The sequence below is a fragment of the Centrocercus urophasianus genome, unplaced genomic scaffold (assembly GCF_019232065.1).
Source record: "Centrocercus urophasianus isolate 14NV4802_14NV808 unplaced genomic scaffold, USGS_Curo_1.0 seq_18, whole genome shotgun sequence".
In the NCBI taxonomy this organism is placed as follows: domain Eukaryota; kingdom Metazoa; phylum Chordata; class Aves; order Galliformes; family Phasianidae; genus Centrocercus; species Centrocercus urophasianus.
The window spans coordinates 9,588,222-9,603,109 of record NW_024884733.1 but is presented as its reverse complement, the minus strand read 5'-3'; the positions used below and the strand labels follow the sequence as shown (position 1 = coordinate 9,603,109).

The 14,888-nt window shown below is 35.0% G+C and overlaps 1 protein-coding gene across 3 annotated transcripts in view; it reads right to left on the bottom strand.

The window, feature by feature from the left end:
* VAV3 (vav guanine nucleotide exchange factor 3) overlaps nt 1–14,888 on the bottom strand; it is a 156,495-nt gene that overhangs the window by 22,352 nt on the left and 119,255 nt on the right. For all 3 annotated transcript variants that reach the window (XM_042819144.1, XM_042819146.1, XM_042819145.1), the window contains exons 20-21: nt 5,794–5,930; nt 216–281 (exon numbers count right to left, since the gene is read on the bottom strand). In XM_042819144.1, the coding sequence (XP_042675078.1) occupies nt 216–281; nt 5,794–5,930 (203 nt within the window). The remainder of the gene's footprint in view (nt 1–215; nt 282–5,793; nt 5,931–14,888) is intronic.

The following is a 14,888-nucleotide window of genomic DNA, read 5'->3' as shown; positions in this document are numbered from 1 at the left end:
AGCTAAACCTGCCTCTCAAACATGTTTTCTTGACACGTACAACTCAAATCCAGTAACTGAAAATATTAGAATGCTATACTATAAACAATATTGAACACCACAAAACACAAAGGATCTAGAAATAATGGAACTTAGACAAGCTAAGATTAATAAAGTGCTGGCACAAACTAGGCAATTTTCCTGTAAAACAACAAGTATAATTAAATGATACGTACACATGGGCTAGGCTTTACTGCATCACTTGGGAAGAAGCCCAGTTCTCCCGTCGTTAGATTTCTGCCCTAGAAAAAAAAATCCATTTTTGAGACCTGAGGATTAACAGTAAACAATACATTCACAGTGGTTTAGGAAGATAAGACTTTATCAAAGCAAGTCCTTAAAATAAAAATGTTCATCTAATAAAATGTTATTCAATAGTATTTTTTTTAATTATGTAATTAACTAATATTATAGATTATATGCCTGGAAGTTTTGCGGAATAAAACACAAGAAAGTGAACTCAGAGCCTGAGTTGTAATATACTAACAGCATTTGGCAATGAAAGAAAGAACAAGTACTTAGCTAGCATTATAATCTCAATTTATTTATTTGTTTATTTTACATCTACAACATAAAAAGTTAGAAGTGGAGCATTTTCCTACTGTCTGCCTGAATTAATATCCTTATACTGTATTTATGCCAAGGTGTGAATCCTTCTTAATTACTACCTGAATTTATTAACAGAGCTCCAAAAGTCTCCCATCTTAATGATCTCTATTTACCATAGTTAACGGAAAAACAAGCAATAAAAAAAATTATATTAATGAGAAAGAGCACTTGAAGAACCAATTAAAAACTCTTGTACATGCCCCCACACATACCACCATTATTCGTGAGAAACATATTAATTAAAAGAAGATGAAATACATGTTGAAACACATTCAATGTATATCAACTAGAAATCAGCCAAAGATAAAAATCTGAAGAGCTCAGGGATGGAGATGAACGTGTACAGTCTGACAGTGCAAAAAAGTATGTAATTTCAAATGTTCTTTAGTGTTTCATAATGTTCATGATATTTCTATGTGCTATGTCCTTCAGGTCAAAAATACAGCCTAGATACTTACAGGATTTCTGAAGGACACTAAACGTTTATTGAAATTAAAAATGGCAAAATACTACATAATCAACGGACATACTAACGTGAGACAGCATTAATACTCCCCTGTTGCTTGCACAGGAGCATCTGCACATACAACTATCTACAATTTGCTTAGATGTCATTACTCATCAGAAGATGCTGTGACACACAGACATGTTGTTTTGTTGGATAAGGAAAGTCTACAGGTGTAGTATACATTCTATGGACAACATCTCAAAACCAAAAATGAAAGTAGTAATAGTCACTTGGATGGACTCTCTTGTCATAGAGAAATATCACTGCCATCACTAAGGAACCTATTCTAGTGCTGTGATCAGTACCAAGCTTGCAAAAGAACAAACGTAAAATAAGCATTGAAACAACCCCCAGAAAGGCTCTGCCTTCTGAAAAAGAAAAAAAGCTTTAACATAAGGTAAATTCAGGCAGCTTTGCTAGTTAAATAAAACAAAATCTTTAAACATAACAGGCTTTGATTTATTTCAGTTTACTCAAGGGAAGTGCTCACATTAAAATATTCTGTAGATAATGAGCTGGTATAAATAATTTGATAATGCGCTTTGGATACTAGGTTAATTTGTTCACCTTTAGAAATCCTAGCTAAACACGTCAGGCTTGGTGTTGCTCATACAAGAAACTAACTTGTCACTCAATGGTTTTAAAATTTAAGATCTATCCATCAACTTATCATGATTAACAGCAAAATTATCATGCCATCATGCTTTGCTGCACAAATCATTTCTTGCTATTTAACATTTCCTGTCTGCTAATTGCTTACTGTTTGATTGGTAAGCATTTCATTTCCCTTGCACACTCCATGTCAAGGCTTAATGTTAGTAAAAAAACCTTAGGCCACTGACTAGACAGAACCAGTTTACACTATGCATATACTGAATAATGTTTAAGTTATATATGAACATGCGCACATGCATTTCCATGTATTTATGAGAAGCTCTTCACTGAAACTCTTCAAACTATTTCCTTAACTTACATTCCCATCAATACTAGGGCTGGTTCACTACTCTTGAACCTGTTTTAATGAGACAGGTTTTCAGAAGCCACTTGACACTTTTGCTGTCAATTTCCAGATTGCTCCCTTCTATTTAGTTGAGCAATGCCCATTAACTTCAGTGGACTCACACTGAACAAAGAATCCCGGACAGCTAAAAGTTTATTAGTCCTTGCATCCTTCATCCATTCTTTTTGTTTGTTTACTACAAATTGTCTGTTGAGGAGAGAAATGAATCAGAATAAAATACAGAGGAGGAAAAAAAAGCCACTCTGAAAGTTTTCACTTTCAAAGGGTACCTTTACAGTGCTACCTCTCCGGTATTTCATAAGATGTTAGGTAATCCGAAATTCAATCCCAGTTTATTTTTATCTATCATAAACATTGTTGCTAGAGGTAAACATGTTGTAAGAACCATGACTAAATGCTGTCCATATTCAGCAAGAAATCAGAGCAAATAAGCCTCTCTCCAGAAAAGTCATAGCTGCTACAATATTTATGCAAGACATGATTGCCACAACCTGCAGGAGGTGAAGCCACAGTCAGAGAGTGAAATGCCATGGAGGACAGATCATATGATATATGTGAAACAGACTGAAAAAAAATGTGTTCAGTAAGCAATACAGACTGCCATTAATAATGATAACGTGACTTTTCTATGAGATCCTCAAAGATAAGACTCTTATGTTCCCAAACAAACCAGGCATGTTTTAATGGACACAGAAAATCCTAGCCTTATATACAGCCATGACATTGCATTTTATGGATTTATAAAAGTGAACTGGTCTTCTACTAATTAACTGCTACATTCTACAAGGCTGCACAGCAGAATTACCTTCCCAATTTATTCTAGCAATATACAGAAGCATAAATAAGAAATTAATAAAAATTACTGGTATTTTCAGGTAAAGTAATTAAAAATCTCTCCCTTTAAAAACATTTAAAATCAGCATCAGCATTAAATGGAAAAATGCACCAAACTAGGACAAAAGCAGTTTCAAGACCCAGTTCAGACAGGCCCTCTATTGAATTCATTTAAATTTCAGGGAAAGCAGAAAAAAATAAATAAATAAATAAATAAATAAATAAATAATAAAAAAAAAAAAATCTACAGAGTGCTTGGGACCATCCACCCAATTTCCACTCATCTCTGAGAAATTCCCTGAACAGGCAAACATGGCAAAAAAAAGGAAAATCCAGATACACTTCCTTCTCACATATGACTTAGGAATCATTCAACAGAGAAGTTTTCTGATATATAAATTAAGACCCTTGTGTCAGACTCTCATCTGATCGAGGAAGTGCTTAAACTTTTCCTCTTTCTTTCCTACTTAATTCTCTCCCCAGCCTGCAGACACTGAAGTCTATGTTCTCTCTGAACTTTCAGTACTCATTTCTTTCAATGTCTTTATTTATTCTGAAGTACACTACCTGCACTGTTTTATTGTGTAGGCAGAAATCATATTCTATAGCCTTTCCTCAGCAAAAAAAAGGGTTTCTTTTTTGCATCCTTTCCACGCAGAGTGGTTCCTATTAGCTGGCTCTAAAGTCCCCATCTCTCAAAGATGAAAAAGCTCATCTCCTTCTACCTTCTACACCTTTAAAATACTTTACAGAAGACAACACCCATTATGCTTTTCAGGCACATCACCTAACAACCTGGGAAGTCTTAGAATTATTATTGTCAATTTTGCTTGAGGTAACTACTTGCAACAAAGACATTAGATTGCTATTTCTCATCTGTTAGTTGTAATTATAACTCCCAGATTTCCGGGAAAGTCTTCCCAAATGAGATTATGCTCCATATTTACATGGCAAAGAATGATTACATACTAGTTTCACTTGAACTAGGTTTTTTACCATAACCTGTAATGACATCATTTCACCAGTAGGTTGTCCTTAGACTGCAACATAGAAAAATAATTTAAAAAAAAATTTGAAATTGTGTTTGAGGGAGAATTCAGAAGTACACTTACAACATACTTATTGCCTTTTGGATGTTTATATAAGGTCTATGAACTAATGAAGCATTACAAAGGACATCTGTAAAAGTAATTTCTTGATATGGGTTTAATATGCATGAAAGAAAAGCTGTTTTTGAGAATGGAAAGAATCAGCTCAGAATAACTCAGAATACATTTGTATTCTTTTAGCATCCTCGACAAATATGATTGTCTGGTGGGTAACTGTAATGGAAACCTGCAAAACTAGAATTTTATTATATCTCAGGGTAGGAATTGTGGCATCCCTGAAAGCCTGCCCTTGAGTTCAGCAGGCACCAGTTTATTCAAGGCCAAACTCAGAAGAGAAACGTGAATTCACATCTACAATAAAAATAAGACCATTTTAAAAGGTACACTATTACACCTGAAACTACTACTCTTACAGATCTGGAATGTACATTGAAAACATTAACTTTTCTCTTTCTACCTAATAAGCCTTTTTCTTTCTTTCTTTCTGAACGTTAAGTAAACAAGCAACACGTAGGGAAGCAGAATGGCTCTTCCAGTCCTGCACATGACTGAACAAGAAAAGTAGTCATGCTAAAAGGAACACATGATTGTCACTATAGGAACATCCTTATTTTCAAGGTGTTTACTGAGAACAGTAGTTAACTTGCAATGTTATCAAACTCCCCATACTGAATCTTCTCTTAGAAGAAAGTTTAGGTTTCAATTGCTACTAGGGGGGAGGCAGAAAGAGAATGTATGGGATAAATAGATGCTTATCTCAACCATCTCTTTGTCTTTATGATAGGTCAGATTGTCTCTCAGAAAAGCAATTGCTGTTTCATAAAGAAAAAAAATAATATTCTGTTTTTCAGATTGCATAACACGTAGATTCATGTGTGCATATGGCTTTGACTGGCTAGAGAATTAACACAGTAACTGCTATAAAATCATTTACTCTAACATTAATGGAGCAGAATTTTCATGTCTGTCAAAACATATTTGATCTTATCACATTTAACCAAAAGCTTAAATTAACCACTGGTTAATAACTTGTGGCATTTATTTCATATGCTCTGAAGAATGAAAAAAATATATAATTATATCACAAATACTTCTCTATTGCAAGCATTTGAATTTCTAAAATGAGCAGCAGTAAGCTTAAAAATCCATTCTAACATTACTGCTCCGCAGGTCAGCTGCAAATTATTCTAAAAAGCTTCTTGGATAAAACCTGGATATTCATAACAATTTATGCCTTCAAGTCATTTCTTAATATGCATTCTAAAAATACAAATCTTATGAAAACCATTACTGAGTGGTCTATGACATGAAATTTGTTTACAAAAGACTTCTTGAAAGATTCCACCGCATATGACAGTTTTCACAGAGACTCAAATCTCCTTCCAAGGCTTCTGGGGAAAAAGCCTCCCCCACTCCTGCTAGCTAAACACAATGAGATTCTAGCTAAATTATTTTACATGATAGGTACAAATAATATCAAAGACAAATTCCAGTAGATTCAGATAATGGATGGATGTATAAGTGCACAGCAATAGGATTAGTCCCACAAGGTGCCAATAATTCTAGCTTGTACCAAACGTACAAAAAATTACAAGATAAATTTCTCAATACAGATTTGTTATCCGAGACTGGATATACAATGGAATACAGTCATTTCATAGACAATACAGTACCTGCCAAAATAAACTGTGGGCATCGCCTGTAATCAGTTCAATAGTGTCTCCAATCTGGATATGCAACGGGGGACCATCCTGAGGCGCTGGTTGTGGTATTCCTTTGTAGTTTCGAATTACTTGCATTCTTGGTAAACCTAAATTTAAGAAAAAAAAAAAGAAAAAAAAAAGAACAAAAGAAAGAAAACATCAGCATTAATTATTTCAGTTAACAACAACTTATGAAATGTTAGGACCATAAAACCAATTAATCAAAAAGACACTGTGAGTTTAATAGGCATCTGATTAAGGCATAAAGGCAGACACTTCTTTCACTTGGCTATCTTATGCAAGCATATCACATAAAATCTGAAGGTTTCTCTCCCTCTTTTTTTTTTTTTTAATAGTTTTAGTGAAAAAAAAAAAAACACAATAAGATTTTGTCTTTCCACCTTCTTGAAGCAAAGTTCAACTCATTTCCAAGAAGACTCTTCCCAGAAAAACCTCTCTTCCTTCCTATTCTTAATCCTTTTTTTTCTTACTTTTTTTTTTTTTTTTTTTTTTTTTTTTTTTTTTTTCAAATCCCCCTGGATCAGTCTAGGGTTAAAAACTTCACGGTATCTTTAATTCCAGGGGGAAAAAAAATGTGCTAAATTGGAATTAAAGATACCAATATGGAGAATCTCATAGCTCTTGTATAATTAAAAAAAGAACATTCATGCCTAAGACTATAAGGATGACAATCCTTCTAGGTTTTCCACAAGACATTTTCCTTCCATTTTCAACAATATTTTCAGATACAGATAAGCAATGCCTATATCAATTTAATGCTTCATTTTCAAGACAAGAACTTGAGTTGCATACTATTTGTTCCATATCAACACTGGCTGCACTTAAGCAGATGAACCATGATTTTTAATTTTTTTTTTTTTTTTTTAATGGGAACAATCCACGGTCTGACACATAAAATACTTTGCTCATAGATTATTCTCACTACCTCTAAAAAGAACTAAGTCACTGTTTATAACTACAGTTCAAGAGCCCTTCTCAATTGGTTTAAAATAAGGGAGAAGAGAGATTTCAGTCAGAAGAGAAAATTACGGGTACTGTAACTCGATGTTACTATAACTGTATTTTTAAAAAACACAAAGTACTTTGGACAGCTATTGCATTGCACCAAACCAACGCCCTGTGAGGTCACAAGCATACTTGAAATCGAGTCAAGAAGTACTGAATCCATGAGAAAAAAATGTTGAAAACTTGAGAGCTTTAGGAAAGCTATTTTTTCAGTCTTAATACTGCCAAGTAAACCACTCTTTTAATGAAATAGATGTACCTTTATTCCCTCATCTTCTACTTTTAAATTATAATTTGTATGACAATTTCCCTGTTTCTATTTGTGCATAGATTTTTCAAGATTGCTAAAATTCAGTGGGAATTCAACAAAGTTTTTGATTAAGTGAGATTTTGTAAGAAGGTATATTAATATAGGTAAGAGTGAACATTCACAAAATAAAGGTACAGATGGACAGTTGCATCACTGGATAGCTGTATGGATGCACAGCCACACGTAATCAGTTTCTAGTTAATATAATCTGACGTGTAGGTGGGAAAAAGACCTTAAAGACCATTAAATTCAACCATCAACCTTCTTACCTACCATCAGTTCCATCACTACACTAGATTCCCTATTACTAAGTCCATACATCTATTGAATATCGTCAGGAATGACAACTCCAGCATTCTGGGAAGCCCATTCTAATGCTTGAATGCTCTCCCCTCAGTCTCAACTTCTTCAGATTAAACAGCCCCAGTACCTTCATTTGCTCCTCACTGTCTTGTTTTCTACACACCTCATCAGCTGAAAGCACCTTAATAGTCTTCTTCTAGTGAGGGATCCAAAACATAACACAGCACCACATAAAAGAGGATGACTTCCCTAAGCCTGCTGGCCACATTATTTCTGATGCATGCCAGGATAACACTGGCCTTGTTGGCCACAGGCTGGTTCTTGTTCAGTTGGCCATCAGCTAGTACCTCTTGGTCTTTTTTCTGCCTGGCAATCTTCCATCTTCTCTTTCCCAAGCCTATATATAGTGCTGCATGGGGTTGCTATGACACAAGTGAAAGACCTGGAACTCACCCTTACTGAATGCTTGCAATTAATTGGATGCAGCATATCAGTTCAGCCTATCCAGAGCTCCCTGCAGACACCTTCCTACCCTCAAGCAGATCAACAGTCCCACATAACTTGGTATCGCCTGCACATCTATTGAGGGAGCACTCAATCTCCTTATCCAGATCAGCAATAAAAAAGGTTAAACACAACTGGCCTCAACACAGAGTACTGCGGAAGAGTACTATTGACCAGATGCCAACTGCATCTACCTCCATTCACTCCCAACCACCCAACCTGTTCTTCACTCAATGAAGTGCGCACCTGTACAGTCCATGAGCAGCCAGTTTCTCCAGAAGAATACTGTGGGAAACACGTTTCTAAAATTCATTAGAACAGCCTCACAGTCTTTCCCTCATCTAATAAGCAAAAGTCATGTTGTCACAGGTGATCAGGTTACTGATTAACGTAGTTTAAACTAAAAGGAATGTTGGGGCTAGAACAGGCGTATTTGTGTTGCAAGATCATTACTGCATTTTAGGAAGCTAGAAATACAAATATTCATGATCTCCTCTAAATTGTACGAAATCACCTTACTAAGTTCTACTCTGTAGTTAAAAATAAATACTAATCCAAAATGATGAAACATTAACCAAAATAACGTCAGTTCCCACATTACTCAATCCAAATGACATTATAACTTCCACTGTTTCTTTAAGTTGCTTGGTATACTTAAAATTGACATCTAATTATTTAGTAAGCCATTATTCCACTTAGGTAATTACCAGACTTGGCTTTATTTCTCAATTTAAGGCTGACATGCTTTGAAATTCTGATTGAGCACCAAGAAACACTGCATCTATTGTGTAGCAATAAAAGCAATGCCACATACAAGCATGTACTCAAAGCTGACAACTAATGCAAGAGAATTCCCTCATCACAATATAAATTATAGCTCTGTGTATGCAATAAATTGTAAACATGCACTCAGAGGCATACTTGGAAGCCTGTCCAAACCTACTAAAACATTAGCTTCGCAAAACTTTGATACTGTGAATTCAGTTTATCACATTACTAGTGAGTAGATACTATGTACTTGAAATGCCACCACTGTATTAATCTCAGATGAGGATGAAGAAAGGTTCTTATGCACTTTTCAGTGCAAATCCTGTCATAACTAGTTTGGGGGGGTTTGTTTTAAGATAGAACGTTCCTGAAATTATTAAATTGTGTGTAAAATGACTTTTTTTTTTTTACTTATTTCACTGGTAATCATGATTTTCAGCATGTCTGTAAACCAATCCAAGAAAAATAAAAAAAAAAAAAAAAAAAACTGTGGTGCACCAACTAGTAGAATTATTCCAAATGTAACAGAATTAACCATGTTAAAATACCGTATGCTAGAATGCTCACATAGAATTCAGTACATGTAATTCTGTAAAATCCTACAGTAATTTTGATTATGAAACTCCCTCACCAGATAGTGATAGATTTGATCTAATGTTTCTTGACATACCTAGAAATAATTCTATTGATTCAAACAGACTCTCAGGCTAGGGCCTCAGTTTTAAGAGTTTATTATCTTCCTTCAGACACACTGTAACTTCTTTGGGATAATGCATACAGAAACAGCGACAACTACAAAGCTGATGCGCTACAGCTACTGCCCACTATTCTGACCTTGTTTTCTACCTGCAGTTTTACTGTCTACTTGTACCCAATAGTTGTCTTTCATCTATTTAGGAGTTCCTTGTGCCCAGTTATCTTTCGTTTGAATAGGTGCTGCCTACCTCAACATATACATTCTATAAGACTTACATAAATCAGCATCTGGAATTAAAAGGACACATGGTTAGGATTCTTGTATATTGCAACAACATAGAGTGAGACTGAGACTTCAATTACTCTATTACTTCCATTCATCTGCTTTAGTATTGATACTGTGCACCAGTCTTATAAGCTAGAGATCAAAAAAGCATGTATACACAAGGGAAATTTTCCACCAATGCTAATTACTTCATCATAGATTAGATTTGATTCAGATTCCTTGTACATCAAAGTACAGCTGATCGCATTCAAACAACACAGTGTCTGAGTCATACAGAATATCCTCACTATCACTGACACCAGACATTGAGTGACAGCCTGTATTGAGCACAGTTGCAAAAGAACTGAATGTGCAACCAGTGAATTAATGTCTTTTACTCATCATATGAAACTAACAGTGGATGAGTCTGTCTATGTTAAATGATTTTGAACATAAAAAATTTCTCCAGAAACAAAAGACTAAATAAATAAATAAATAAATCACTGAATCAAGCAGAAACAAGTACGTGCTATTCTAAAAACAGCATTTCCTCCATAGAAAAGAGTTCCACTCACACCACTTTCCTTATGTCACCAATAAGTGTAGAAAAAAAAAATTAAATTGAGTACAGAGAAGTTATTGCATTGAACTAAAGGGTCAAACAGGTAATGTAAGGTAATAACACAGGCAGAAAAAAAAGTGGTATGTAGCAGAAGCCTGAATTGTTTTACGTGTAATGATGGTTTATTTGTGATAGAAAAAGCATTGAAATATCACAGGATAAAACATTACAATGTGAAATGCTATAAGCATTAGACTTCGCCATTATTCTCTACACAGTTACAGTATCTGACAACTACAAAAAACTTCTGGGAAAATGTCTGTGGACATTTGTATGTACAATGTACATATATACATGTACACACACACACGTACATATATATATGAATATATACACTGCTACATATATACTGCTGAAATTTACTTCACCTGAAAATCAGGAAAACACTAAAATTCCCAGAGAAGCTTCACAGAAAACTTCCGGGTCTCACATTTAACACAAATCGTTTATCTAAAGTGTTGCTCATGCAAAAAGCAGAAAGCATGCTAGCATCAGGGTTAAATAACTACCAATCTGGCTGCGTTAAGAAAAATACCTTTCCTAAAACATAATAAAAATTTGAGAATTTGATCATATAGTTATGAATTAAGGAAGAAGGTTACATTTTAGAACAAATATAGTACACAATAAGCTACAATAACCAGTATATGTGTTCTCATAATTTCACATAACCTATTTATATTCTTTACAGCAGCTTTGCATTTATGGATGGCACCAAGTGACCCTCAGAGTTTCAAGCAGATTAAAAATGCTATTTTTTGCCAACAACATGCATAATGCATGCCCTACAATAACCTATATCTGTCAAAATTGATTGCAGCATCTGCTATTTCCAAACAATGCTGGACATGGTTTGTGCTTTGAGTAGGGATCATTTTAACATAGAGAATAATGACAGTATAGGAGACTAAGGTGCAAGGGTGAATTTGTGGATATACTATTAACACAAAGGCATAAAACAGCTTTATCCGTGCCAAATATGCATTCCTAGTTAACGTGAGTCTTGATGCAAGAACTCCTCTTTCCCTAGGAAAAATAGAGCCTCATCACCAAACATTCATAACTTGATCCAAAAGCATGTTTGAAGAAAACCTCCTGACCTCAAGAAACTCTGAAGTTGAAATAGATTTCTCAACAATCAGCCAAGGCCACATCTCAATAGTTCCAGAATCACAACAGAAAAACAAATGCCTTTCTAACAGGAAATGAAGACTAATACGAAGACTCCCTAATTCAGCCTTTTCTTTCACCAGAAGAGCATGCTTGGTGTCCATCTGGAAAATGAACTTGCTTTCAGTTTCTTATTTTTTTACAGCTGTAAAAATATAGAATGCAGCAAAAACAAGGAACAGGTTGACAATCTGCGACTGATAAGCATCCCCATGGCCAAGACCAGAAGTAGTACTCCATTTCAGTTCTCAGAGTCTCCTGTCTCCTTTATTCCTTATCCAGCAAACAAAGGCTAAGTAAACCATGGCAGAAACTCTTTGCACCATCAAAATAAGTGTTTGAACTGTGACCTACAGTTATATTAGCAGCACAGACTAGAGACAGACCGGCAAAGGATATTTCCCTTTTAAATAAAAGCAAAGGAATCCAAAATTAGCATTTATAGCACAGTAAACAAAGTTTGTAAAGTAATGATTATGAAAGTTTCAGATCAAGAAGTATAGCTGCATATATTAAAATATTGAAGAGTTATCATTAAAGAAAAAAAAGGAAAATCAGCGGGTTGTAAAAATAGCAATGTGAAAAGCAGGTGGACAGTGTTAACTCCACAAAAAGAGCATCCACAACAATCTGCTGATTTTATAAACTAGAAAAAAACAGAAGCTTTGCCTATATTTCTTGTCAACATCTTGGCCCAATACTAGTATTACTAGAAGCTAATTAATGGAAAGTCCTTCTCCGAGCTTGGACTACACAAAAACAAAGTCCTTTAGCACCCTGTTGATATTTCTCAAATCAGCCATTGTTGCCCTATGTCAACCAGAGCTTTATATCCTTGTCCATAATCAATTCCTTGCAGAATTAAGAGTAACCTGGATTCCTCTCCCTTTCATTTTATCCAGAGTTGTTGCTTAAATTCGAATCAGTGATATCTACTTTTGCAACCATGGAAGTTAATTGCATTACTGATAAGGGAATATATTATCTATAAGGACTTCTTATTTGGGAGAAGAGAAAGAAAAATACCATAATAACTTTCAAAAAAACACACATGATTTTTGGGGCTGTCTACTAAAGACATGAAATAAAATATTTTTATTTTTGCTTGTTTCAGTTCTTGTGGGGTTTTTTTGGTTGTTGTTTTGTTTTAGGCTACTCATGGACGTGAAGCATGCCAACACAGTCTAAGTGCACTGTTCAGATTGGCAATGATTTAAATACTTACTCCTGGACAAAATTAGTTCAATGAATAGGTACACTGACATACTTCAAATAGGATGTTTTAATTTAACTTATAATTCTCTCAGTCTGAAGTCATTATTTTTGTAAGTCATCACAATTAATGTTCTAATTTTAGACATTGCACATAAACCTTATATCCAGGTAAGATGGCTGAAATATGGAGGATGACCAAGAAACAGTTCTGCTTATCTTCTCATCAGCTCTTTGGTTTTGAGTAATATTCAATAAAGTCTTAATGTTTTCCACCTGAGCAACAACAAAGGCCATTTCTGCTGTTTCATTCAAATTTGACACCAAAGGCTTCAGCAAGGTGATTATTAAAGCATTTAATGGCTACCTTTCTCAACAGCCTGTACTCTTGATTACACAGCCCAGCCAGGACTCTCATCCACAAACAGAGAACTCACTAGCACAAGTGGAGGAAAACTTATGATGCAGATGATAAATTCATAATACATTCCAAATCACATTCAGTAAACACTCATATTTCCCTTTCACTTTGAGACAGAAGATTTCAGGACTGCCAACCTACAGGACAAAAAGAACTACTGAAGCAATTACAGTTCTCTAACCAGGTTCTCTGTGACTGTTTTTCAACTACTCCTACTATTCTATCTCCTCAAAAAAATCTTCTTGAAGCAGCACTCTCAGTTCCCTCCACTCCTTTACTGCCTGTCAAACTTTTATTTCCTGTAATTATTCAGACTTTGTTGTTTTGTTGGGCTTTTTTCCTCTAATGCTGCACACATAGGCTGTATTCTTGGTAAAGACCTCTGCAAAACTGATAACTTGTCAACTCAAATAAAAATGTATGTGAGTAAAGTATCTGCCTGCCAAACAGTCTGATCAACAGCCTGTTACCATAAGCAGAAAAACACAGTAAATCAGGGAGACCTTCCACACTGCATTGGAAGACCTGGATGTGCCCTATAAGGATAACTGTGGATTGTAAATGCAGAAAAACCCCAATGTTTAAAATAACAGAAACTTCATGTTCAATTGCAGAGAATCAGCACTTTAAATGATGACTAGAAATGGCCAATTATAATTAGTGTATTATGTGAACAAGGAATGATCAGATTTCAAAAAAATATACTGTTTTCTTCTGTATGGACAAATGAGCAACATGAAATTTCAATGTTATCTTGTCAGTGAATTGGGAATATAAATTTAAAATATAAAGTTCCATCAGAACTAAGAATCTTCATTATTTCCTCAAAAACTGAGCAAAAAGTTTTGCATATGAATTAAAAATTGTGCTAAAATGAAGTACTGCTTTAGATATAAGTACAAGGTATGAAAACCAACTACTGTTAATTACTGTGCTTTTTAATGTGGTCCCACAGAAGGGCATGGCATTATAAAAGGTGTTCTTGTTCAAACGAGTACCTGCCCTGAGGAGCTAACAATTTTTAGCAGGCAGATACAATAGATGAACTATGAAGTGTATGCAAACAGAAGATGTGCAGGAAAAGGCTCTGAAAAGCAGGGATAAATCTTGCAAGATATTCTCGAGAGGTAACTACTCTGAGCTGTATTTTTGATACCATCTCCAGCAGGCCCAGGGATAACTGTGGCAAGGAGTCAGAAGAAAACAGCTTGAGAACAAGAGCACAGCCTTGGACGCTAACTATAATACTGTGAAATGCCATGAGTCTTGAACAGGAACCCTTGGTATTTTCCTATTGAGAATGCTCTTGGTCAGTTAAGAAACAAGAAACAAAAATGTTGTCTTTTCTATCAAAATACACTGTGGTTACTGCGTGATAGCTCAGTCCTTCCTGCAGTGTGCCCAAAAGCACAGCTTGACAGGAAGCAGCCCTAACTCCCAACAAGTCTGTTCAGTACAAATGCAATTAGTCATTCCGCTGACTACAGCATCCTATACTTCAGTAAATCACAGACAGCAAGATGCACATTTCAATGTATGAAAATGCAGACTTAAGACAGTTAGAAGCTTCTAGAGGTCTCAAACAGAATTTATAAACATGAATTGCTGAAAATGTGCTGAGATTTAATGCATCAGGCACTGCAAAAATTAAATTAAACATTAAATTATCTTTCATGTCATTTCTTTTGTGCCCAGCATTGACCAACAGCAAGATTGAACAGCACTCTAAGATTAAAAAAAAAAAAAAAAAAAAAAAAAAAAAAAAAAA